This window comes from Pseudopipra pipra, chromosome 16, assembly GCF_036250125.1.
Source record: "Pseudopipra pipra isolate bDixPip1 chromosome 16, bDixPip1.hap1, whole genome shotgun sequence".
NCBI lineage: Eukaryota > Metazoa > Chordata > Aves > Passeriformes > Pipridae > Pseudopipra > Pseudopipra pipra.
In genome coordinates this window covers 11415437-11441543 of record NC_087564.1, presented here as the reverse complement: position 1 = coordinate 11441543, position 26107 = coordinate 11415437, and the positions used below count along the sequence as shown (strand labels likewise).

The 26107-nt window shown below is 50.1% G+C and overlaps 1 protein-coding gene across 2 annotated transcripts; it reads left to right on the top strand.

Annotated features, from left to right (window-relative positions):
• The first annotated feature begins 1199 nt into the window (after positions 1-1199).
• Positions 1200-25347, top strand: MICALL2 (MICAL like 2). 2 transcript variants are annotated; one of them, XM_064673141.1, is made up of 17 exons: positions 1200-1459; positions 7821-7869; positions 11326-11467; positions 13408-13568; positions 14172-14293; positions 14666-15337; positions 15542-15711; positions 16575-16650; positions 16968-17083; positions 17608-17757; positions 20502-20557; positions 21063-21186; positions 21768-21858; positions 22214-22287; positions 22610-22724; positions 23655-23701; positions 23793-25347. In XM_064673141.1, exons 1-17 carry the CDS (start codon positions 1317-1319, stop codon positions 23888-23890), a joined length of 2406 nt encoding a protein of 801 aa, XP_064529211.1. In that variant the 5' UTR covers positions 1200-1316; the 3' UTR covers positions 23891-25347. The 2 variants fall into 2 exon arrangements, with proteins under 2 accessions (XP_064529211.1, XP_064529212.1); XM_064673142.1 differs by lacking the exons at positions 1200-1459; positions 11326-11467 and having other exon boundaries at positions 7834-7869.
• The last annotated feature ends 760 nt before the right edge of the window (positions 25348-26107 follow it).

Below are 26107 nucleotides of genomic sequence, written 5' to 3'. Positions count from 1 at the left end.
ATTCATGCTGCATTGTGTGCATTATTATGCCATTACTGTTCAGGAAACCATTAATAATAAAGTGAATGGAGATGTAAAAGTTGCTGACATGCCCAGCAAGCCATTTATAATGAAATGTATAATCCTTACCATAAAGTAAATACATTGGCCAGTGATTGTTGATGAAATGGAAACACTCTGAATTATTTGTAAGGTATTTATATATTAATGTATATTATCCATATCATGTCACAGAAATGCTGTTAATATATTATATGTATTATTAATTATTTTTACCTAATTTATAGGCAGCTCTTTAAGTGTTACCTTGTCTCTTCTGCTGTTTTGGCAGCTGCATGAGGTCTGGTGAGTTATTTTATGGGATGTGTGTGTTGTGGGGCAGCTGTAATGAACTGGCCACCACAGTGCTGGCTGGAGCGAGCCCAGCAGGGCAGGACAGCACCTTCCCGCTCCCTCACCCACCACCCCAAGCTTCTCTGTGGGGATGGGGTGCACAGGTACGTGGCTGTGGGTCTTTTCCAACCTAAACCACTCCATGATTCCATGACAGCTGCCAATGCCTGATGTGCTGCCCCAGGATGGACAGATCCTCTGGCCCTGGCTGGCCTCCCTCCCTCCCCGGCCACCATGAGACCTCTGGGCAGCCCTGCTTCGTCCTCCCTCCTCCTCCTCCTCCTCGTTCTTTGGCCAGTGGTATCTCAGGAGGGTGGGAAAGGGGCTCGTGGTGGCTCCCCTGCAGCACTTGTACTTGGTTTCACACCAACAGAGAGAATGGTGATGCTGGGCATAAATCCGCCTTCCCAGCGCGGGATTACCCAGAGGACAGTTAAATCTAAGTGATTTATCGCGATTTTTAACTTTTTTTCTCCAAATAGGGGAAAACACCCTTCCCAGCGACTAAAAACGATTCACGACTCCCCCGCTGCGGCTGCCCCTTCGAGAAAGAGGACACTTGAATGTTTTTGTGCGGGAGCAAAAAAAAAAAAAAACCAGAAAAAGCCCTTGAAGCGCGCTGTGTGGGGTCCCGTGTCGCGACAGGGCGGTCCCGGGGGTGCTGCTGCCCCGGTGTCCGTGGGGCGAGGCCGCCCCGCAGCCGCATCCCCGCGTTCCCCGGCGCTCCCCCGCTCCCGGCCGGCACAGCCCAAGGGGAGGAGGCCCCGGGGGCCGCCCCCGCCCCTCGCCCGCCCCTTTCCCCGCCTCCTCCCGGCCGGTCCGGCCGCCCCCCGCCGGCAGCTCCGGCCGGGCTGGGCACGGCTGGGGCGGAGGGTCCGCAGCCCTGCCCGGCCCTGCCGAGCCCCGCGGCGCCCGCCGGGGCCATGGCCGCCATCCAGAACCTGCAGCTCTGGTGCCGGCAGCAGTGCGAGGGCTACCGCGATGTCAGCATCACCAACATGACCACCTCGTTCCGCGACGGCCTCGCCTTCTGCGCCATCCTGCACCGGCACCGCCCCGACCTCATGTGAGTACCTGGCTGGGCGTCGAGGTCCGCGCTGGGGCTGCCGGCTCGGCGGGGCTGGGACCCCCCGCTCGTGGCCGGGGACCCTCGCCGGGCTGCGGCCACCCCGCCGTCCATCGGGCTGCAAACCCGGCATCCTCCATCTGCCCAGAACCCTTCTGAGCTGTGGCCATCCCACCATCCATCGGGCTGCAGATGGGCTGTGGCCCCACATCCTCCATCTGCCCAGGACCCCTCACCAGGCTGTGGTCATCCTGCCGTCCATCGAGCTGTGGACCCCGGGCCCTGGGCTCTTGCCTTCCCTGTACGCACATCACCCACCAGCAGCAATCTGCTCACACCCACGCTCAAAATCTCCAGGAGAAAAGCTCTGCTCTCCCTCTGCCTACATGCGCTTCCCCCCCCCCCCCTATATTTTCCCTTTTTCCCTTTTCTTCCATCTGTGGCTGAGTTATAAATGTTTTAAATGTGTCCTTTCCATTGCAAAACAAGTTCAGGCACCGATCTTTGAGGGAGCGTTTCCTTCTTTGCTGTCGTGTTTGCTCTGGCTGGGCTCTCCTCGCTCAGCCCGACGGCAGCGCTCAGGAGTCGGGAGGCGAGGGCTATTTAAACAAAGTGCAGTAAAAGGGCAGGGCCCTACAGCCGCTGTATTCCTGCACATCCTTGTTTTTCCCATCTAGAGCTCTGCCTGTGGGAAGTTAAAGTGCTTTCCATGCCCTGAGGGTTTTGAACTTTCCCTGCCCAAATGTTAACAAAAGGGGGTTACAGATCCTGCTTCATAATTGGTTTTTCTTTTGGTTTTGTTTTTACTCCTGGGTTCTTTGGACTTTTAGATGGGGGAATTGAGGGGGGAGGTAAAGGCAAGGAAGCAGCTCAAAGCATGCCCAGGTGTATTGTTTGAAGCATTAGGTCTCTCCTGGTCAGATGTGTCCAGCAGGTAGAGGAACAGGTTGAGTGGTCTTTACTGCAGTTTTCCTCCTGTCCCATGTATTCTGCCTTTTTCCTCACGCTCCCAGGACAGCCTGCCACATGGGTTTGTGTGCAGAGATCCCTCTTACGGGTATCTTGCTTCTGGTGGAACCCAAGAGAAGGTCTCCTCCTGTTTTCTCTCCTCTGTTGTGTTGAAACTTGAAAAGAGGCTGGAGCAGGCCTGGGCAGCAGGAGGTTAGTGCAGGAGCCTCAGGCACGCTTTCTGTGTTGTCCCCAGTGCTTGGGCAAGTCACCAGGGTGTTGCTGTGTGTGACTTCCTGACATGCTGTCATGTCCATGTGACTCCAGATATTTCCTTTCCTTCCTTTGATTCACAGTCCCAAAAATACAAAATGCCAGGGCAGAAAGGTTGAGGTGGCCAGGAGGGGCTCGTAGGGGGGCTGTGGCTGCTTCCTGGCAGACTCTGTCGCTGGCCCATGGAGCATGGCTGAACACAGGGGCTCAGCAACTTGAGAACTGGAACAATCCCATTGCCCAGTTTAGTGGGTTGTTTATAATCCTTGAACTGTGCAGCAAGGGTTGTGGATAGACATATCTTAAATATATTCTTCTGTGCTGAAGAGGGAAGATGTTCCTTGTGGCATCTCTCTGTTCCTATTCATTTTCTTTTATGATGGACACTCTGCCTGACTTTATTCAGGACCTTACAGAAGCTCTTTCTGACTTGGACCCGCTCGGCAAGGACTGCCTGGAGGTTAAAGCAGGAGAAGCTTTTATCTGTGACCTCCCTCCTCAGTGTCAGTGCTGTAATACAGGAAAGCACCAGGTGTATCCTTACTGGGCAAAGTCCTGCTGGAAAGAAATTACACTTTCAAGTGGCTGTTGGCCAGGGCTGCCAGGTGTCATGTGTTGGATCCTGGAGCAGAATACTTGTGCAGACTGTCCTTATGTCTGTAAAAGCTTCTCTGACTGTTCTTGGTGCAGGAGACACTAGCAGAGAAATGCAGCTGGGTGCACATGTGGCTTGTCACTCCTGCTTCCCAGGGGCTCATCCTGGGCTCCTGCCCTTGCTTCTAGCAAAGATCCCTGTTAAAGATTAAGACTGTCAGACTGAATATAAAACTAGGAAAGGGTAATTGGTGTTTGGAGCTCTTGGTGTGCTTGCAGCAGCTCTGCTGTATAAATCGCTTGCGGAACAATTTAGTCACGGCATCAGAGTTTTGCAACAGTGTGTCTTCTGTCTTGGTTTATATAAATAACATTCTTGGGCTGAGTACAGGGGATTTCTCCTTGCAGGAGCCTGAGAAATTACCAGGAAAACTTCAAGCAATTGCAAAACATGGACATAATCACAGGCTTCTCTTGTGGGATATGTGGCTCAGATGACAGGCTGGTGGGGGTCTCTCCTCCCTTCCTGTTTTCTTGATGGAAAACAAAAAACTATGGTAACTTCTCCAGAACTTAGCTGATGTTGGTTCGTGTGTTATCAGTGAACAGGGTAGGCTGTGTAAAATTAGAAATGCATTTCCCACTCACTTCCCACTCATACAAGGATGCTTAGGGGGAGGGAAGATGCATGCTGATTTACCATGGAAATTCATTTTTTTTTGTCCCAGCTGAGGAGTGCTTCATAGCCAGCCCCAGCCAGGCACACACGCTGTGTCAGGCAGGTCCCAGCCTGTTTTCTGGGATGACTGTGGAGTCCTGAGACTCCTCTATTCAGAGGGACATGAAGCCTTGTGGCAGCGTTGTGGGAGACTAAGCACAGCAGCTGCCATGTGTGGTGGTGATGGTTGTGCAAGCTCCAGCCACGGTTTTAGTGACCTTGGCCTGATAAGTGAGTTAGAAGAGGCAGGGGAGCTGTGCACGCTCGCTCAGATATTAATGCCAGATGTCAAGGAAAGGTTTTGATTAAGAACCTTCTCTTCGTCTGGGATCTTGCTCTTTCACAGACTGCAAGCTGGTGAATGGGCTGGTTGTGAAATCCCTCTTGGCAGCTGAGCAGCAGCAGGTGCCCTTTCCTTCAGCAGCATTTCCCAGGTCACTGTCAGCTCAGTGGGGCAGGATGAGGCTGAGGTCACCAGTGTGGGCAGGGAGGGTCCTGACCCTGCTGAGGACGGGTTGCCTGCAGTTTCCATGTCCTTAGCAAGAGGCTGGGGTGAAGCAGAGCCTCCTGCTTGGCTTCGTGGGTTTGTGGATTGTGTGACAGGTGCAGGTGTGGGGAGGATGGTTTGGGGGTCAGGGAGCCTTGTCTGTTGTCGGTCACCCCAGCAGCACACTGCAGCTGCCAGCAAGAGCACAGCAGGGTGGAGCAGAGTTCCTGAGAGGAGGATGAGCAGGAGTGTGGAAGGGGGCCATCTTCCACCTGGAATTCCCAGCCTGTCCCTTTCCCCCAAGTGTTTGCACCTCCAGAAAGAGTGCAGCTGGAAGGTCCTGTTCCCAGCAGGGCACAATGGATTTGAGCCCCCTGTCCAAGGACTGTGAGCTGGCAAAGGGCACCTCGCTCTTTCTCAGTGATCCTTTTGACTGCTCATATCTCATTGTCTATGGAGAAAACAGCACAAAAGAGCCAAGAAGCAGAAACTTTTTTGGTGCCATCATGGCTCTGGGTTTTACTTTTTTTTCTCAGTCTGCTCCAAGGTCAAGTTTCCAATCAAGTTAGTGCTTGCAGTAGCAGCAGCAGAGATTCCTCCTATGGAAGCACATGTGCTTGCAGAGGACTGTGGCATGTTTGCAGCTGGAGCAGTGGGTGGTCACGGAGATTTGTGGGCCTGAGAAATACACAACCACTCTTTTGCTAAGGGAAGGATTTTTTGGGGGAGCTAAAAACTTCGTCTTTATTCCTGTGCTAGTGAAATCCACTCTGATTTGTTTCCAGCACTGGAGTCCTTCTCTTGGGTCACGTTTATATTTTTCACCTCTTCCAGTTAATTCAGTTGCCTGTGTTTTCTCAGTGGAGAACTCCTACTTCTCTGTTTGTATTGGCTTTACTGTCTTAGGATTACATTGGTCCAGAGAGCTTTGATACTCCAAGATAGGAGATGCACCAGCAAGATCAGTTTCCAAAAGAAATATTATATGTAAGCAGTTCACCTGAATATCCAGGGAAGAAGTGATGCTGAGACATCAGGAGACTCTTGAAATGACCAAATAACCTGATTGTTTGCAGTCTCTTTTGAGGAATAGAAGAGGATTTGAGACATTCACATTGAAAAGATTGGGGTTTTTAGGTCTCTGCTCCATGCCAGGCAGTGCACACACCATCACAGCAAACAGCATTCAGCGTGGTTGAAGGATATTAACTGACAGTAAATAGTAATTCCAGCGTGTTATGTTTTAAGTGTCAGCATGACCAAGGAAGCAGGAGCTCCTCTTTGCTCTTGCAGGTGTTTTCATTCATTTTCCTGCTACAGAGACTATTTGGGAACAGAACTGGGAGTGAGGCAGAGCAGTGCAATCACTTCCTTCAGCTGGTTCTTAGAAAAAGACATTTTTCTCGCCTGACTCAACCAGGATGATCATATCTATTGTTTCACTGAAACTTTTTTGGCTTTTGATTATTTTTGTTGCTCTTTTTAATCCATTGTCTCAGGGAAGCGAAATCTCTGGGCAGGAGCACCGCTTGAAGAAAAACCTCCTCAATTCCCTTTGATTTTGCACAGGAAAGAGTCTGTGATTTAGAGTGGGATGTGCCTTTTCTTTACATGCTCCTTGGGGGAGTTAGACCTTTGGGTCTTATCTGTCATTCTTTCCCTCCTTATCCCACGTAGCAGTACCAGATGCGGGAAGCGAGGAGGAGGCATAAGCTGTGGCGTGATGAGCAAACCTGCTGAAGGTGCCTCTCTTATTTATGATGTAATGCTCCACCTTCTGTACTAAGCAGATAAAGGACCTGGCTTGCTCCTTGCTGTTGCAAGTGGTGGAAAAAGTTCCCGTGCTGCGGTACAGATCATGTGTTAGTCTCATGAATAGGTCGCAGTGAGCCGGCTTTGCCCCGGCTGTCACAGTGTTACCCTGGCTCCTCTCGCAGGTGAGGGACTGGCTCACAGGGTAGGTCCACACCGGGTAGAAAGTGCAGAACATGCAAAGTTGTTGCTGTAGCCTTTTCAGTTTATCAGTGAGGAGAGTTTCCTCTCGGATATCAGCCTCTCGCTTAGCTCTTTGCCGGCAGACACAAGGATTGTAAAGTGAAACGGGGTTATCGGCAGGGAATTGACCCCGCCCGCTTGCCTGGGCAGGAGGGAGCAGTGTTGGAGAGCAGGGCTGCCAGCCAACAGCCAGTTTTGTATTCACACTTTAGCAAGTGGCTGTCAGTTTAAAACAAGGCTGATTGTGGCTGTTTCCCAAGCCAGGGACACGTTCTGCTATGGGCGAGGGAAGCATACTGTGGCTCTACTTTCAGTAGCACAAACTCATTCTTCTCTGTGCTTTCATCCCTGTCCTGCCAGATCCCAGGTTCTGAGTTCGCAGCACAGTGCAGAGAGAATGGCATCTGGGCTGGACCAGAGATGGGGAGAGCAAACCTGGGGAGAGGGGAAGAGGGAGATGATATCTGGGGACAACGGAAAGGAATTGTTGGCTTTGGCTTGTAGCTTGCAAACAATAATTCTTGCTTCCTTTTCAGTTATTGGTTATGATTACAGATCAAAAGTACAGCCCCAGGGAAAGCAGAATAAGATTCCTACTGGCAGCTTTGGTGTTATCAGAAGCAGGATGGTGTTGTGGGCAGAGGTAGTTCCCAGGCAGATTCCTGGTGCTGGTTTTGTGGAGCTCTTACAGAGGAGAAGAGAGGATTTGAAACCAGAACTTGGGTGCTGCTGGGCCCAGGATCTTCTGAGATATGGGTGTGTTGGAGAAGCATGTGATTCGTGCAGCATATGAGGGATCCATGAGAGACCTCCTTGGAGCTGAGGTCTCTCTGTGTGGAGACAACTTTCAAGATAGGAGAAGAACATAGATATGACTGGGAAATACTTTCAGGGAGAGAGTGTTAAAACCTGGCTGGCAGGCATTGGTGTATCTTTATGAGATGGGAGAGAAGCAAGGCTTTTCTGGGGAACAGAAACCACCCCATAAGTTAGAGGTTGCTCCTGGCTATCTCAGCAGAACCCCTCAATCTGACTGGGATGTTTTGGCATCAGCATGTCGTGTCCACTGGCAGCTGTGGGAGTCAGCCCTGCAAGGGTAGATGTGCCAAATTGTCTTGTGCTGCCTGTGGGCAGATGGCTCTGCCTGCTGCACATCTCTGCCCTGGGAGGTACAGCACGTCTGTGACTGTCTCGGGTGGGATCTGCCACGCTGCTCTCTCTGGAACTGTCTGAGGGTATGGAGCTGCTCTGTCCCAGTGAGGCTCCAAGAGGTTTGAGAAGCTGGAAGTGAAGCAGTTTACTCTGCAACACCAGCCTGAGATTTTTCTCTTCTTTCTGTGTTTCAGAAACTTCGACTCCCTTAGTAAAGAAAATGTGTATGAGAACAACAAGTTGGTAAGTAACTTCTGATGTTTTACTTTTGGTTTAGTCTGTAACCTGACACCTTGCTTGTGTGATTTAGCAACAGAAACCCTGCAGACACTGTGTGCCAAGTGTGCTGTATTCAAACCCTTTGCCTTATTCTGCACCTCTTAACCTTCTCATTTGAACAGCAATGTCCAGACTGGTTGGCTGCTTGAAATCACCATCAGACTGCTCACACTTCTTTACTGGCCTGTTTCCGGTGGCAGCAGGAACTCAGAGAGAGATGCTACAGGTCAAAACATAGACATGTTGAGTGTGTGATGCTCCTGAGGGATAGAGCAGGAGCTGGGAGGTTGCTGGTGTGAGAGAGGAAGCACAGGGAGTATCCCCCCACTGTGGTTCCTTCCTGGTACAGGGAGTCAAGGTGGAGACATCCTAAAACCTGATCCTACCTGGACACTTCACTGCAGCATGGCACTGGAGTTTCTCGTGTTCTTTCCATGAAGAAAGTAGAAGTTACACAGGCCAACCCCCTCCTGCACTGGATTCAAGCATGGGCTTAGTAACCCAAGGAAGGATTTTCCCCTCCCTTTCTCCATCACAAAAAGAGAGGTGGTGGATTATAATACTTCTCTTCCCTTGGCATCATTCCACACAGCTTCATGGCTGCTTGGCAGGAGCTTGGGATGTGAACGAACCATGGCAGCTTACTCTTGTCTGGGCTGGAGGATTGACATCCTCTGACACGGTGAGCTGAGATGAAGTGGTTCTTGCTGCTGGGAGAGCTAAACTTGCCCCTCCCTGGCTCCTTTGCTTCTGCTCCCCTTTATCCCTGGCCTCACCCACAGTGCCTGTGTTGGAGCCCCTCTCCCGAGCTGGTGCTGCAGTGTGTGAGTAGTTAGTCCCACTCTGGGGTTCAGCCCTGCCTGTTCTTCTCTTCGAGGTGAGATTCAGACCATGTGTTTTGCCTTGGAGGTTTGGAAGTGGGAAGACATCAAGGCCCCTTTGCCATGGACAGGCATCCTGACTGGGGTTCTCTGGAGCCCTGAGTGTTGCTCCTTCCCTGGCTGGGCTGATGGTCTTGGCTCTGCCTGTCTCTGGGAAATGAGCTGTACGAGCTGCCTCCACCGCTTTTATTAATGAAAAGCTTCTTTGTGCCTCTCATAAAGACTTACTCCCCTCCTTTGTCACAGTCTGTGTGTGTCCCCCCCCCCTTTCTTGGTTTCTTTTATGTCCTTTGTTTTGCTCTCTCTTCTTTTTTCCACCTGCTGTAGGATGACTTGACTAAGTTGCATTTTAACTGTTGGTATCCTGCTGCTTTGGTTCTGCCCTCAGTGGGATTGACCCTCCATCTCCCTGTTGTCTCCTGGGCTGGCCTCCCCCATCAGACTACTCTCCATCCTAGCTCCTACACTTTCTTGCTCTGACTGCCCTTGGGATACGAGTGGGTCTGATTTCTCTGCTGTTGTTCAGACTCTCCTTGATGCCTCACCATTCAAAAACTTCTTTTCAGGGGCTGTATTATGCAAGTGAAAAAGGCTTGTTTGAGCTGCGATTTACCATATAAGGTCTTCTGCCAAGGAAGAATGTGTCACTTCTCAAGTGCCAAAAAAACAATCCCAAGCCCTAGAAAAATTTCAGTTGGTGGCAATTTTTGTTAAAGATTTAAAAAATACATAAAGAGGAGAAAGGTTTCTAGAGGCTTTGGATCCAGCTCTTTCAGTGCTGGTGGATGGTGGTGTGGTGCAGCAGATAGAGCCTGTGTCAGAGGAGGCTGTGCCAGGCTGGCTCAAGTGGCCTCGAGTGTATCACTTTCCCACTTTGCATAGATGAGGCAGCAGGGGCACTTCCCTCCCTTGGAAAGCACTTGGAGCTGCACTGATGAAAAGCATAATGCAGAAATAATGTGTTGCTTCTTTCTTTTTGCTCCTCTACCTGCTGTAGGCACATGGGACACCACATCCTAGTGCTGCTCTCTGCATTGCTCACCTGGTTCTGGCCAAACCTGTTGTGTGCATAGAACACCCTCCTCTTCGTGGTCCAGGCAGCCCTTGCCCTTGTTCTGTGCCTGTTGCATTGTCTGACCTGTGGCACAGTGTGGCAGGAGGTGGCATGACCTATGTTCCCACTTTTCTGCACACCAGGAATGTCCAGCAAGAAAACTCCACTGGTCAGACCAGTTGTGCAGTCAGGAATGGGGAACACTCCAAAGCATACATTAAATATCAGTTTACAAGACAGGCAAGTGCCAGACTGGGCTGGCAGCTGGGATGACACAGACGGAGGTAACTGGCTGAAAGCATTTTTAATGTCAGCTCTGCTACATTTTTACTAGGATACCCAATGGAAAAAAATGGTAATTATCTTGCTGAAAAATAGTGGCTGTTTGTTTCTTCTAAGCAGGAGTGGTTGGCTTGTACACCAACACTGTGTGTGTCCGTGCCAGAGGTCAGATTCGGAGGGTTTTAATATATTCAAGTCTTTTGTTAACCCTTTCACTGTGGGCTTCAACAGTAGCCTTCTTTGTGCCTCTGGTCCTGCAAGTGCTGTTTTGCTTTGCTGTGTTGGCATTTCAAAGGGCATGCTCCAAAGAGGGAGGGAAAGGATTTTTTCCTATAAGCTGAGAAGGAATAAGGGTGGAGAAAGTCCTTAGTAAAAGCGTTACACTGAGTTGAGTGAGGGCAAAGTTGCTACATGGATGTTCCAATTTCTTTTTAGTCCTCTAATAAAGTCTCTTGTTCAGAGGCAAAAGAAAATGGCTTTCGCCTCCTTTACCTGACTTGGATCCTGCAGTTTCAAAGCAGAGAGCACCAAAAAGAGGAATATTTGCCCCAGATACATGCTAGGTAGCATGGAAACAGTTAAGCTGGAAGGGAGCTAGGTATCAGGAATTCTCCTGCATTACGCCTCTCTTCTCCCTTTCTGGTCTGGGAGAGAGGGGTCCCTCCTGCAGCCCAAGATTTCCCATTTTCAGATGGGTGAGAGCAGACAGTAGTAGAGAGGAAGCTTTAACATTTGCACAACACTTGGATATGAAAGCTGCCTGCAAGCACCTACCAGCCCACCGTTAATTGGGGAGCGCTCCAGGTTGGGCTGGAAGCCTGGAAACGAATCTGCCAGCCTGGACTGACACATTCCCTTCTGCCAGGCCTGGCTCTCTGCAGCTGTGCACTTCCAGATAGAGGCAGGCTGGAGGAAGAGCAGGGGAAGCCCAGGTGAGTTCCTGTGCAGTGAGCTATGGCCAGCTTGCCAGGCCAGATTTTTGGCTCCCTGCCTGGATTTCTCAAGGCAGTGGCTGGAAGCCACGACTCCGTTGGTTCCGGTAACGGCCGCACGATGTAGGAGTTAAACTGGTGCAGCTGTTCCCCTGTACAGTTATTATTTGAGTGGGGCTGTTTGCAGTGCAGTTTCTTACTTCTGATGAGAAGCAGCTCTGCTGTCTGGGGTGGACAAGACCCTTTTTTTTTTTTCCCCTTCCTTCTCCAGGCATTTCGAGTGGCGGAGGAGGAGCTGGGGATCCCAGCCTTGCTGGATGCAGAGGATATGGTTGCTCTGAAGGTACCAGACAGGCTGAGCATCCTCACCTATGTTTCCCAGTATTATAACTACTTCCATGGACGGTCTCCTAGTAAGTACCATATTCCCTGGAGGGATGGGAAGGATCAGGGCTTCATTTCGGGCTTTCCCTTGCCTCCTAACAGGCTTGGAAAAGCAAAATAGACTGCACAGAGGCCTTTTTGGTTCCAGAACTATTTCAGTGGGGGACCTGAACTCTTTGCACACCAGCCACAGTTGCACCAGTGCTTTTGGAAGGGTACAGGGCCATGTCTGTACTGCTACCTTAAAATTTAAAACACAGTCTAAAATTTTGTATGGTCCAGCCAGACAGGAGCACTGGAGGTTCCTCTCCATGGTCCCTACTTCAGCTTTCCTTTCTCGAGCACCTCCAGCCCTGTTCCAGTCTTTGCCACACTGGAGGGCTGGTGAGAACATGGAGTCAAACAAGGCTGAGCTTGTCTGTGGGGCTGTGCCAATGTAACAACGTCAGTGGTAGTGCTTGTACAGCACAGCATTAATGATGGAAGGAAGAAGGAAATTATCGCCTTAACTGGCATAATTGTGGTAGCAATTCTGTCAAACATAAAACAGGCCACAGAGCTGCCAAGGCATTATATTCACGTACTGGAGAGTTTATCTGGGCTCGCAGGAGCATTATTGTAGTCTTGGTTTATATTTGGCTTTAAGCTCATCCAAAAGGAAATAATATGATAAACCAATTTCACAGGTTCCTCCAGAGGAAACTTTAGAAAGTGGGACATGAATTACTTAACTTGTTAAGGTGAATGTAAATGGAGAGATATGTAGTGAAAACGTCCTACATCTTGGAAAGAAAGCACACTTCACTCAGAGTTGACCTTAATGTCTAAACTCTTCCCCCTTCTCCATCTCTTTACATATTTAAGTATGCTTTTTGTGTCCCTCCACAACTTCTTCCCTCTTCCCTCTCCATTTTTTATTTCTTGTTTGAAAAGCATTCTGATTGAAGTCAAACAGATTCCATCGTGTTTGTGCCAAGTGGTGAGAATCTGGGTCAGGTTGGGGTCTTTGCTCCCTCCCCCTCAGCATCTTGCTTACCACATCATCAAGCACAGCACATTTTTATACTCTCTCGTGTCCCACAAAACACTTTGGTTACATTCCTGCTGCTGGGGTGAGTGTGTGTGTCTGAAAGTGAGCCCAGCCTGGAATGTGCCCTCTGACACCAAGAAGAGTCACAGAATCACAGCCGTGCCCTTCGAATGGGTTCTGGCAGGACCATGAAATAAGCAGGACGCAGGAGGACAGAGAGGGGGAGCAGGCAAGATTTTACTGAGGTCGTGCATTTATGGAAGAACAGAGCTGAAGCCACCCATCATTGTGCTGGGCTTTGGGAATTCAGTAAATGGCACAAGTGGGAAGTGAGGGGGCAGCCCAAGCCTGAACTGTTTACTGGGTCAGCTGTCACCCGTCCCCTGGTCACTGTGGTGGGAGCCCTGGGTGTTTATTTGGATAGCTGGCTTTCTTGAGGGGAGACTGCTGGGAACTGGGCTCCCTCTCTGCTCCCTGCCCAGACTCTCTCTGTGTTTACTGAGAAGGGTATAATCTCTTTTCAGATGGGTGCCCACTCAATTGGTTGCTCTTGAAGTGAAGCTGTGGCTCAAATATCCCACAAGGAGCACAGAGACATCTCATTCAGAATAGGAATTGGTGCAAAAATAACATCCCCGTGAGACAGTTGGGGGGGGTCCTGTCTGTAAAAACTTGGCATGAAACCTCATTTCCCAGGGAAGTCTCCCTGCACTTCTGAGGGCACAGGGCATCATTCCTTGACTGAAGTGTGTTGGAGATTCTCTTTTCTCCACCCATAGTGAATTTTGAGGGGTTTTATTTCATCTGCAAAGAGAATTGAGTGTTTTCAGGCTGCTTGTGGCAAGTCAGCACCACTATGGCACTCTTTATAGAATTACTCCTAAACCCATGAGTTTTCCTTATGTTCCCTTAAAATCTTCCCTTCTCCTATTCTTCCAGTTGGAGGCATGGCTGGAATCAAGCGTCCTTCCTCTGAACCTCCGGAGCAGCATCCTGGGAAGAAAACTGTTCCAGAGCCTCCTAAGCCAGTGCCACCAAAACTGCCTCCTGCCCACCCACCAGTCAGAGCTAAGCCAAAGGAAACCTCCCCAGTTACCACAGTAAGAAATGTGGTTTTGGGTGTTGTTTATAGCTTAAATCTGTTCAGTGAGATATAGAGTATTAGGCTAGTTCAAGGCTCCTAGTAGTAAGGACTTAGCCTAAATTTTCTGCTCACTATGAGGGATTTAATCCAGAGGTCTGGGTACTGCACAGGTTGAGGTGGGAGTCATTGGAAAACCATCGGCCACCTGGGGTTCATCTAGTGGTGAACAGGACATGGTTGTCTTAGGACATGGATATGCTGTTCCTAGGTATTGGGGATGGAGATTTCTAAGGGGTTGTACTATTTTTGCTAGAAAACATTGATTCAGTTCTTGGAAACAGTTTCAAGGCAGAGTAGGGATGAAAACAGGGCAGAAGAAGGGGGAAGCCTTTTCCCAGCTAATTTAGATCGGAGACCTTTGCACTTCATTTTCCTAGAGGCAGACAGGACACCCATACTCTGGCCTTCTGAGGGCCATTCCACTGGCTGTAGGGAGCAGGGATTTCCTGGACATCACTTCTCTGCCCTCTGTGCATGCCAAATGCTTGTCTGCCTGGGAGATTTGTAGCTGTACGTGGGGCCATGGTGCTGCCTGCTCACCCACTGCCTCTCCCCACAGAAAAGGGTCCTGGCAGAGAGCGGGAATGTCCCCAGCAGCAGCTGTGGGATCTGTGGGAAACATGTGCACCTGGTGCAGCGCTACTTGGTCGATGGGAAGCTCTATCACAGGAACTGCTTCAGGTACAGCAGCTCATCAAAGCTGGGGCACAGCCCTGTGGGTCGCAGAGGGGCAGCCTGGATCCTTTGGGACTGGAGAGAGTGGTGTGGGACATTTTTTACGAAGTGGAGGCAACCTGGGCTTGCTCTTGACCTGTGCATAAGGGAAACTCTGTGCACAGGTCTGTTTTCATCCACACCTTTCCTACTTGAGGCTGTGCTATGAACAGCTCCTGCTATGGTGCCTGAGGAATGTGCACACAGGGTCTTCTCCTTGCCAGTGTGGTACCTTCACCCTCTCTGTGCTGATGGGGGAGTTGTGCCTGCACTCTCAGCTGTGTGTCAGCGGCCTCCCAGCCCTCTGGAGGATGTTTTCTGATACTTTTGTATCCACAGGTGCAGGCAGTGTTGGAACTTGCTTCTTCCTGGAAGCTACAAAGCTGGGCCTGAGCCTGGTACGTTCATCTGTACCAGCCACCAGCAGCCAGACAATGTCCAGGTCTCTGGTCTCCACAGCACTGGGAACAAACCTGAGAGTACCCCAGCCCCTACTGCTGCCAGGGCGTTCCAGAAAGCAGCAGAACCCAAGAAACCAGAGCAGGTGTTGAAGAAACCCAGCCAGGAAGGCCTCACTAATTCAACCAAGCCATCTGTTTCATCTTCTGGAAGCTCTGGCTTCAGAAGTGTAAATACTCCATGGTCCTCTTCAGCTGTAAATAAATCAGATGACTGCAAAGGTACCTCGTTGGGGAACAAAACAGATCCCCGTGGAGGTACCCCAGCAGGGCCTCCTTGGACAACCTCTACAACAAAAACACAGCAAGCCCGGGAAAATTTTTTTCGGTCGTTGGAGTCCTCCAGCAATAAAAGTTCTGACACTCAAAAACAAGCCCAGTCTCCTCATGGCCCTGACAAAACTGCCCCTGCCAAAACCACTGCTGAGGTCAGTCGAGTGAATGCTGGGAAGGATCAGGCACGTAACAATATTATGCAGGCTTTGGCTGGATCAAACACTTCTCCAAGCAGGCCAGGAGGACTCAGTTCCACTGGCTCCTCAGCATCCAGCAGGTAAGCACTGTTTATCTTTCTCTTTTTACTGCTAAGATGTTCCTTGGGATAATTTGGAGAAGTCCTTGCATCTTTCTTCCCTTTGTCCTGACTGCTGTTGTGGCTCAGATTTAAAGACATGTAGAGGGACACATACAAATCTTTGGAAAGAGCTAAAAAGGTCTGTCCCTTCAAAAAGACTCACTGGGCTGTTCTTTTTTGCAGTGGCAAGTTTTCTCCCGCCAGTTCTCAGAGTCCAGCTCCAAAAGCACAGTCCGGCAAAACAGGGTACACAGCACCAAAGCAGGACAAGATTACAGACCCTCTGCCCAAGAACCAGGCTCCCAGCAAACCCGTTGACTCTCTGCACAAGCCAGAGTCAAAAAGCAACAAAGGTGAGGATGATTCACAGACAGCTCTGCCTGGACATAACATGCCAACTTTGTGCCTTCCTCTTGGACCAGCACAGCGAATGTGTCCGTGACTCCTGTACTTTCTGTCTGTACCATCACATAAGGGTTGTGGGGCTCAAGAGCTGTAGGGCTCAACACACATTTGTCCCTGTGCAGTTTCTCCTTCTAGCACTGGTGAGTTTTACTGCTCTGGGGACCTCCAGGTATTTGAAGTTGTACTTGCTGTCATCAAACGTTGGGATCATGGTGGGTTTCAGAGGTTTAGGTAGACTTTCCCAGATGGGAGACCTTGCCAGAACTTTGTGATAATGTTTTGATTGCAGTTGGGGCTCACTCAGCCTCCTTGTCTGTTTTGAACCAAGCTTCCACTGTGGTGACTGAGCAGTGGGCCAAGGGATGATATTCTGGGGATTCCCAGTGTCTCAAGCACCTCCAAGTGGCTGTCTTTTTTTGGGCCAGAAGCACTCTCTCTCTGCAGTTTGCTGTGCCCTATGGGTTTTTTTGTCTGTCTCCCTGCCCCAGCCTTTGGTCTCTGAGATCTGAGCTGTTTGTGTTGTATTGCTGTTGAACGTGCCTGTTCATTTACTCTGTGTCTGTGTTTCTGTAGATGCACAGATTTTAAGGAATTTGAACTGAAAGGAACAAAGTGCCACCGAGATTATTTACTACATACTGTATCTGAATCCATCCATGTTAAACTTGTTGAGCTGGTGCTGGTTTGCTGCAGCAACATCATAATATCTGCCCCAGTGCATGGTGTATCTCCTAAGATTCTCCTGAGACTCAAATCCAGCTTGTTTCTTTTTATTGGATCTGATATTATGTTGCTGTGTTCCTTTCTTCAGGAAGCACAAATGTTGGTGAAGACAAGTCTGAGAGCCCAGCAGACTGGAGATCTCGGCTGAAGCCTGTAGCCAATAAGTGAGTGTCTTGGAGATGAAGGGTCTCCGTGACAAGTGAATGGGGATGTCCATTCCTGCATCTGTATTTGTTGCTGCAGGTCTGTGTGCACATAGGAGGGAAGAGCTTCTGTGTTTTAGTGCTTCTGTTTTCAGTAATTAATGAAAAACACAAAGGCTTTCATTTCTGGGGAGGGAAAGCATATTTCAAATTCCTGGACTCTGATTAGAAAAGTGTGACCATCCCAGATGGAGATCCAGCCCAGGATGTCCAGAACTCTTCCTGTGAACCATTCTGCAGGGGGAATGGTTTCCTACCTTTGTCTTTCTTCTTTGCAGAGACCAGGGTGGCTCTAAGAAACCTACTGATAACTCCCAGGTGGGAACAGGGAGCCCAGCACACAAGGAGACAAAGCCAAGTCCATTAGTTGTCCCACCAGCAAAGCAGGACTCTGGTATGAAGGATAAAAGCTTTGCCTTCATTTTGCTAATCAGGCAGGGGACAGGCAATAGTACTGCAAGGCACATGTGAAGAACACCTTGGTGGAAATTGTGCCTTGCTTTCAGGGATCTTTGCTCTCTGCACCTGCTTTGGCCCTGGTGCCTTTGTTTGGAGAGCCATCTTTCCCCAAGGAGAGGGACTCAGACTTCACAGGGTGCCATTCTGTGAGACAGTCAGCAAGATTTCACTTTCTCTTGCATGATTATGTAATGGTGGGAAATCTTGGTGATGTTTCCCAACTGTCTATTCTTCTCCCAACTGTTTATTCTCCTCTTCTCTTACTCTGGCCTTGTAATCAGTGCTTTTTCCCTGTTTACTTTGGGCTTATGCCCTACATTATCATGAAGAGAGGAGAACTAGGACTAGAAATGGAGTTGGCTAGTGGTGAGTCCCAGAGGTATTGAGCAATAGAGGAATTTTTTATGAGATGAGGGTTGAAATTTTTTACCCAAAACCTCTCTGTTCTTCTTAATCCAGCTTCCTCTGGTGGATTCGTAAAGAAATTGTTGATCCCCAGCTCAGATCTTATCAAGAGCTGTCAGAATTCAAAAGAAGACTGGAAAGATCCTGGGGGCTCTACCAAGAAGGAGGAACATGGCAACCAGTTGAAGACAAGCACTGTTACAAGTAAGATCTCTTCTGCCTACTGAACAGCCCTCTCTCCTCTGCACTGTCAGGGAACAGCCTGACTGGTCACCATGGGAGATGTGTCCCCGAGTTTTCTGTGGCTAATCCTGTGGCTGTTGTCATGAGGGGAAAATCTGTGCAATTAATTTTTATTAGCCAGCTTGGCCTAAAAGCAGGAAGCGGCAAGGCCAGAGAATTCAGTGGGAAAGGAAGAAATTAAAATAGGGATTTGTCAAGGTCACTGCCCTGTCATTCTTTAGAGTCAATGCTATGAAGAGGACCATCTCCTAATTTGGGGAACTGAGATCTACTTGATGTCTCTGTTCCTCTTCAGTTGAGTGGCTTTGGGAAATAAAAGGAATGCAGAGAACTGTCAGCCAGAGACTTCAGCTGGCAGGGCCCACAGCAGCAGGAGCCAAGACTGCTGTTTCTTAGACTTTCAAAGATGTCCTGACCAGTTCTGACCAGTTTGTCCCTACTCTTAATCCAGTTCCTTACTCCTGCATGCTCAACCACAGCTTCACCTCCATTGCCCAGTTGTCCTTGCTCCATCATATCCCTCCACTATGCTAATGAAATTTTCTGGAACTAACCTGATGTTTGCTGCTGTCCTGCTTGCTCAGCCTCTTTCCCACCCCTCTCCTTACCCCATCTAGCTCTGTCTTATCTATCTGGAGCAGAAGATCCTCACACTGTGGCTCAGCCCTGCCCCTGATGTTTGCCTTGGAGCAAGCAGGATGGGTCCCAATGACTTGGTGGCCTCATGCTTTGGTTTGTTAGCTGGTTCCAGCATTGTCCTTTAGCCAGGACCTCTGACAGCTACAAAGCATTCAAACTCCAGTTGTTTTTTTTTTAAAAGTTTAGTGTGCCTCCTTTGCCATGATTTTCCTAAAACTTTCCATCTCTATTTTTCCTTAGGCTCAGCCACAAAGTTCAGCATTAGTCTCTCCCAGGAAGTGAGCTGTTAAGATAAGGGAGGCCAGGGTTTATACCAATCTTTCTGAAGCTTGATGTTTCCACTGGGGAAAGCTTAATGTTTCCACTGGGGAGTGCCACTCTGGGAAACTTTCCCAGCAGTCTCCCCCCCCTTTTCATCTGTATCCAAGTCTGCCATCTGAAAGGCTGGTCTGCTGCTGCTGTCACTGAGCAGACTGTGGATTAAGGGCAGACTGTTGCTCCTCTGTGTAGGTGTTTTACCTCAGCACTCAGAGAGCTGCTGTTCCTGCCCTTAGTCCTGGTGGTTGTGTGGGGCTGTGGATGATGAGCATTTCTGCAGATCGTTCATTTTCTTCGTTGTAGGTGGTGTTTTCTGTTGAGAAGGGAGGCCCCACGGTTTTCTTGCCAACTGTCCTACTTTCAGTTTGCTGGCAAGCAGCCAACCCATCCTGTGTCTGTAGAGCCAGAACTTGAAGATATCAGGGGATATCAGACCCTGAGATGGTCAGAGAGTGTCATTTTACTGGTTCTTCCCCTCCAATGACCTTGGTCTTCTCATGATCACTGGTGCAGCTTTCTGCCTTGGTTGGAGGTGCTGCAGAGGTCACTTGGAAGGAGCCTGGAGATGCAGGGCTGAGCTGGGAGAGGGAATTGTTGCTCAGGCAAACAGCTCGTGGCAGGCCGGGTCCCTCTTGGAGGAATCTTTAAGAGAAGTGTGAGTCACAGGTAGTTTATGGGGCAGCAAAACAGCAGCATCCAGAGGGAAGAGATCCCTGACAGAGGCCAACAGTTCAGGGACAACACAGCCACGTCCAGCATCTTCTCCTTTTGCATTCTTTCTAAGAAAGTGCTATAGAGCAAGGGCTGAGCAATTAGAGAGCTGTCCTTGAGCTCTTCCTCAGTTGCCAGAGACTCTCATGAGGCTCCCCTAGTCTGTCTTTCCTGTCTTTCTCCTTGTGTGTGTGGAGCCTGCACTGCTGCTGCCTTTCTTACAGCTGTGCTCTTTTGAAAATTAGAGTTTCCCTTCGTTATCACATCATCCACGTACGCCTCTGTTCTCTCTCTGTGGTAATTATCCAGCCCAGCCCCTTGGGTATCCAAATACCTCACACTCTTCTGTAGTTATCCTTGCAGCACAGTTGGGCAGAGGAAGCTGAGGCACAGTGGAACAAATACATATTGCTTAAGGATTGATTTTAATAGGTGTCCAGGGCCTAAATAATGCTGTGTAGTGGGGCCTAAGGGACTTCTCACCTAGGAAGTGTTTTGTGGGAGGAATTGAACCTTAGTTTCCTGAGACCTATGCTGAGGTACCCTAGACCATCTTTGTTTCATCAATATTTACTGATACTTCCTTGCGAAAGAGCACTAGAGGGACATTTTAAAGTATATCTTGGTGTTTCCTGTGGCAGTAACCCAGCTTTTCTGTGCTATCCTCTGGAAGCTTAATAAGGGGTGGGTTTTGCCACAATAAATATCTTTGGGTTTTAACAAGGTAGTGAATGAATGTGGAAGTCAATATTCTTGGGTGGAAGTTCCAAAGTCACACCTGAATTAGGTGACTGCCTATACCCTGGGGTTGAAAGCAGCAGGGGTATCCGAGTGACAAGCCACAAGGAGTAAATCAGGCTGTGAGGACACACCTCTCACCTTGGTCAGGCATGCAGATGCATGTGTGTCATCTGTGACCTCTGTTGGATGGCTGGGACCTGTTGTGCTCTGCTGGTGTAGGCACTGCCCCACGCCATAAAATTATTTAAAGGTTGTTTTGACGTTCTTTGTTTGATTTTTTTTTTTCTCCCTTCTAGTTAAACTCCCTGCTCCAAAAAGCAAATATGAGCCTCAAGTGGTGTCCCCAACCAAGGTATGGCTGTAAACCAGGTGTGAGGGGAGCAGGCTGGGGTTGTTTGGTATCCTTCTGGAGTGCTTGCCCAGATATATCTAAGTTCGTCTTACTGGGAGGGTTTATTTGGATTCCCAGGAAAAGGGTGAAAGGCTCTGGGGCAGACACAAGATGGAGAAGCTGCTGGTTATCTCCTATGCAGGGAGACAATAGAAGCTGGAATGAGACAGAGCCAAACAAAATTATGGCAGACGTTGTGTCCCCAAACAAAGGAGGGAGAATTCTGTGGACTGACAGATGTGGGTAGAGTTATCACTCACAGCAAATGTATTGCAGTGCTGTAGGGTTGCAGTGGCCACCACTCTGTTGTGAGCAGCCAGCTTTGCACTTCTGATGGCTTGGCTCTTGCAGGATGTGGCTCTGCACTTGGGCTCCTTATGCTTCTTCCCATCTCTGTTGGGGCTGTGACCTCAGAGGGGGTTCTGAGGGCACTGAGCTGTATTCAGTCCTACATTTACTCTCCTAGCTGCACCCAGACTACATCCCCGAGGATAAAATCCAGGAGAAGGTGTGTGACATTGAGAAGCAGCTGGATGAGCTGGAGTTGAAAGGAGTGGATCTGGAGAAGCAGCTGCGTGCCTGCGAGGGAGGTAAAGGAGACCATGAGGCAGCTCTATCATGGTGGGGAGGTGTGAGGCTCATGTCCTACCCCTGGGCACTCTTGGCTCCATTTTTAAGAGCTCAGGCTACATGTGAGACAACAGATTGCCAGAGGTACCTAGTGTGGAAAGATAAAGCCCTGGGAATTTTAAACCTTCTCTGACTGTTTCATAACCTGAGCTTTGAGCAAGGTCTTGTGTTAATTTGGTTGAGGACCAGAGAGTTTTGGGAGTGGAACTCCACTATTGATCTGGCTTTTGGATCCCAAGCCAGGCTGGCTGTCATGGCTGGCTCTGGTTTCACAGGGCTTAGTGGGTTCATGCAGAAGGGCAGAGTTGAGGAAGCCATGTGGAAGATGAGCTGGGTCTCCTGTAGCAGAGTATCTATGAGCAGCTTCCTTGAATTCCCAGGGAGTGACCTGCATCCCTTGTACCCAGGAGTTTACCTGTTTTCACTTGACATTGCCTGTGGCTCATGTAACTCATCTGAGCTCTGCCTCAAGGGATTTTGTGTTTGAGCCAGGGGAGCTGAACTGCAGCTTCTGGAATCTTGCCCTTTGTCTCCTTTGCAGATGAGTCCGAGGATGCCCTTATGGTGGATTGGTTCAAACTGATCCATGAGAAACAGCTGTTGCTCAGACAGGAATCAGAACTGATGTACAAGTGAGTACAACTAGAAATTCACCTGTCTGCTTGTGCACTTCACCTGTGAGCAGTGAATGGGAGGGAGTGTGGCAGCCCAAAAAAATATGTGCCAATTGGTGGGATGAGGAGGGTTGAGGATGTCCCTGGGAGAACTGCTGGCAGTATTAGCTGATGGGCCTTTGAGCACCCAGGGTCTGTGAAGAGCTTGTGTGGAGGGAAACTTCACAAACGTGATGGAGGAAGATTTCCTTTGACCCACCAGCCCCTGTCCAGGTTGTGGACAATGCAGGTTGGGACTTTAGGATGGTATGAGAAGGGTCCAGCCCTGGGGCATGGCGGGGCAGGAGCTCATCACTTCTGTCATTCCTTCCAGGATGAAGCAGCAGGAACTGGAAGAGCAGCAGTGGAATATTGAGATGGAACTGCGACGCCTCATGAGCAAGCCAGGTAAGGACCAGCCACACTGGGAGTCCTGCTGGCCCCAGGCTGTGTGGATCCCTCCACTTCATGAGCCAGTCCTGGGATGTTCTTCAGATCTGAATGGCACTGCCTGGGATTGCACTTGCACTGTGGGGTGTCCCCTGACTGTGCTGTCGAGCTATCAGGTGCAGACTCCCTGTAACATCCAACCCACCTATGCTTTCCAGGGGAATGTAGGATGTGCCCCTGAGTGTGAGGATAATAAAATTAGACTTGCTGGAGCAGTGGGGAGGCACAGTGGGGAGGTACTACCTGTAGCTGTGAGATGGGCTTTCCTTGTCTTGTGCAGAAGAACTGAAGACAACCAGGGAGAAGGAGCGAGAGAAGGAGCTTCTGGAGTCGTACCTAAACACGGTCAATGATCGGAATAATATTGTGGAGTGCCTGGATGAGGACAGACTCAGGTGAGGGCCCTCGGATGGTGGGAAATGAGCCAACACTAGGGATGATTTTCATTATATTTCTGCTGCTGCCCAGGCTGTAGGGATGGATGAATCCAGATGGATAATCCAGACTTCTGCTCCATGAGAGGTGGGTGGTCACCTGTCACCAACCATCTTGCCCTAAATGCTGCCGTCTTTGGCAGCTGTTGGAAAGAGATCAGGACTGCAGCCCTGTTCAGTGTTCTCTCAAGCTAAAGCCACTGTTAGAACAAGGGCTGTGAAAATGTAGAAGGTGGGGGGAGAGAGGGAGAGGCTGGAGATGAGTAGGCTGGAGGCAGTATGGGAGCTGCAGGAAGACTCTGGGAACATGAAGCCAGGAATGTGTTCGTCTGCTGCAGCAACTGAAGGAACAACTGTAGCCAAGAGCTGGATCCTTCCCAAGTTCAAAGGAAGACTGCTGTGTCAAGTAGCTGGATTTGTGCCTCCTGATGCTGAGAGCAGCCTCCATTTCCTGACCTCAGGGCACCAACTCCAGCTTCTGGATTCTAGAAATGCCCAGGCCCAAGGAGGTGATAGCAGTGTGCTTGTCCCCATTGCAATGAGCACCTCCATAGCACCCTGGGCTACTGGTGTCTCAGCCTTCATTCATCTCCTTGGGTGTGGTGGTGCCTCACCACTCCATGAACTTGGATGATTCACAGGCCAGCTGGAAGAAGGCCTGGAAATCCCCACACAGGCTCTTGCTTTCAAGGGAAGCAGATGCAATTTGCTAATGTCCCAGACTCTAACTGTTGGGGTTTTTTCCTGCACCCTTCTCAGGGTATGCTGTGGAGGTTGGGGGAATAACAGCAGTCACTGGGGGAATAACAGCAATCTTTGTGTGGTTTTTGGTGTCTAACACCTTGTCATGAACACAGCAAAGTTTTCTAATACCGTGCTGTTCCATTTCAGGGAGCTAGAGGAGGACCAGATGTTGGCAGACATGATCCAGAAGTTGGGTAAGGGCCCTTTGTACTCCTACAGAGCAGCACTGGGGGGCACTGGAGCTGTGGGTATCAACCTGCTCTGTGTCTACTCCCTCTCCTGCAGATGGATCTTTTGAGAGCCAGGAGCCAAAGAGGAAAGAGAACAAGTTCCGCTTGTCCAAAATATGGAAGCAGAAAAATAAGAGTAAAGCTCAGGAGTGATGTTCCTTTGCCCAGCAGCTCAGAGAGGCCCATCAAAGGTGTGGTCCTTCCTTCAGTCCTGCTTTCCTGGAGCTGTGCAGGACTGTGCTGAGGCTCCTCTGCTCCCTGACATGGAGACTGCAGGTTTGAGGACCAAAGGTGTGAATCCCCTTTGACCCTGGTATGGGGCCCAAGGACACCTTTCCCAGAAGATGGACTTTTAAGACTGTTTTCCTTCTTTGCCACTAGCTCAGAGCTGGCTTCAGCCCTGTTGGCAGCTCAGGAGGGCAGAGCTCAGTTTGCCCATCCAGTGCTTGGGTCATTATAGTCCTGAATGCAGGAGTGTGGCCCTGCATGGCACCCCACAGTGCCCCACTCCTGTCACCCAGGATTTCACCCAGGACGCTTTCCTGGTCTGTGGAAGGGCCATTGTCCCTCCCTCCCTGCCTGTGCTGTGGCTCTTTGGCCAGCATCAGAGATGCAGAGAGGGAGATGCTGTGGGGCAAGAAGGATTGAGGGTCTCCCCATTATCACACCAGTGCAGACTGGAGCTGCAGCCCCCTCAGCATGGGGGAGAGCAGAGAGCAGAACCACCTCTGTGTCTGTGGGGTGGGATGTCCTCAACCCACAGCAATTTCAGCAATAGTGATTTGTTTCCAGACCTCCTCTTGGGAGTTGCTGTAGGCTGATTTCTCAAAGCCGTGAGGGGTTGCTCACTGCTTTGTTCCCTCTGTGGGGGAGGTTTGTAGGTACCTTATTTCTCTGACTGCACACTGAAGCAGGATTTTCATTGTCTGTGGCCCATCCTGATGAAAATGAAGAGAATTCTTCTTTTAATAACCTGGTGCTAACTGGGAGCAGAATGGAATTAACAGGTTTGCCTCAGCCATGAGTCTTCTGCATGGGACCAATATTTCAATGCCTGAGGCTCTGTCCCTGGACAGCCAGCGCCCTCAAGGGGTGCTGTGGATCACCTGGGTGAGACCAGGAGTGTAGGAGCAGGTCCTGGCCTCTGGGCAGTGAGTCTTTCTACTCTTTCCTCAGTTCAGTGGCTGCAGCCAGGCACCTGCCCTATGTGGTAGCACCCTCTCTTCCCAGTCAACCTGGGGAGCAAGGATGGAGACAGTCATGGAAAGATCAGATTAATTCACGATGCCTCTAGCTCTGGTATGCGTGGACTTCCCTCCTCCCTCCCAGCCAGGTATTTTGAGGTTTCTGCGGGTCCTGTTCCCCAGCAGGGCCAGGGATTTTGCACGGAGGAGGTTTGCTCCCGCTGTGCCGCCGGCAGAGCAGAGGCGATGCGTCCCTTTCCCACGAGGTGGCAGTGGGACTCTCCGTCCCGGGCAGGGATGTGCTCGGGGTGGGACTTGGTGCCCGAGGGGGTTCCTGGTGCCCACAGTGTGTGCCATGTATGTACAAGTGATGGGACACCTCGTACCTGCATATGCTTTTGCCCAATAAAGAATTGCTGGAGCAAATCTTAGCATCCCAGTGTGATTTTGGGATACTGGGTATGGACTGCTCTGGTTGCTGTGAGCACTAACAATCCCTCTCCGGGGCTTGGCATAGCTGTGATGGAGCAGCTCCCCTGCCTAGAGCCTGCAGGCCACCTGCACGTCCTGAGAGAGCAGCAGCACCGAGAGGTTTGTCACTGATTTTGTTTAAAGTGTCAAACTACCCCCAGCTCTCAGGTAAGTTCATTTCCCCCCTTTCCGCTTTAGCATCATGGACATCCCAAAGCCTGTGGGGTCCCACCCTGGCCAGCAGGATGTGGGAGAGACGAGAGACAGAGCTTTGTTCTGCCAGAGCTGTACTGTGGCACTGGTGACACAAATGGCAGAACTGTGGTGTCATCGGGTAAAACACTGGTGGAGGCTCTGTCACCACACTCTGCTCAGTGTTATCCTGTGCTCACCCAGAGGGTGGTTTGGGGGTACATGCTGACCACAGGGGCTGGCATGCTGTGCCTTGTCACCCTGGGTTGCTTGTTGGGAAGCTCACTCTTTCTGTGTGTAAACATGAGGGGAGGGAGGGGAGCCCTTCTTTCCGACCTGGGCAGTAGCAGCAAATCCCCAGAACTAAACCTGCCTTTGTGGGCTGCCAGCTGAGAGGGAGGGAGCTGAAACCACCTCTGCTGCAGGAGACAAATACCCCTCCTGATGAGTGGGTGCCTTCCCACAGCTGTCCCAGGCTGTCATTATTGCTGGGCTTTCATCTTTTCAGGCTCAGATTCCCCAG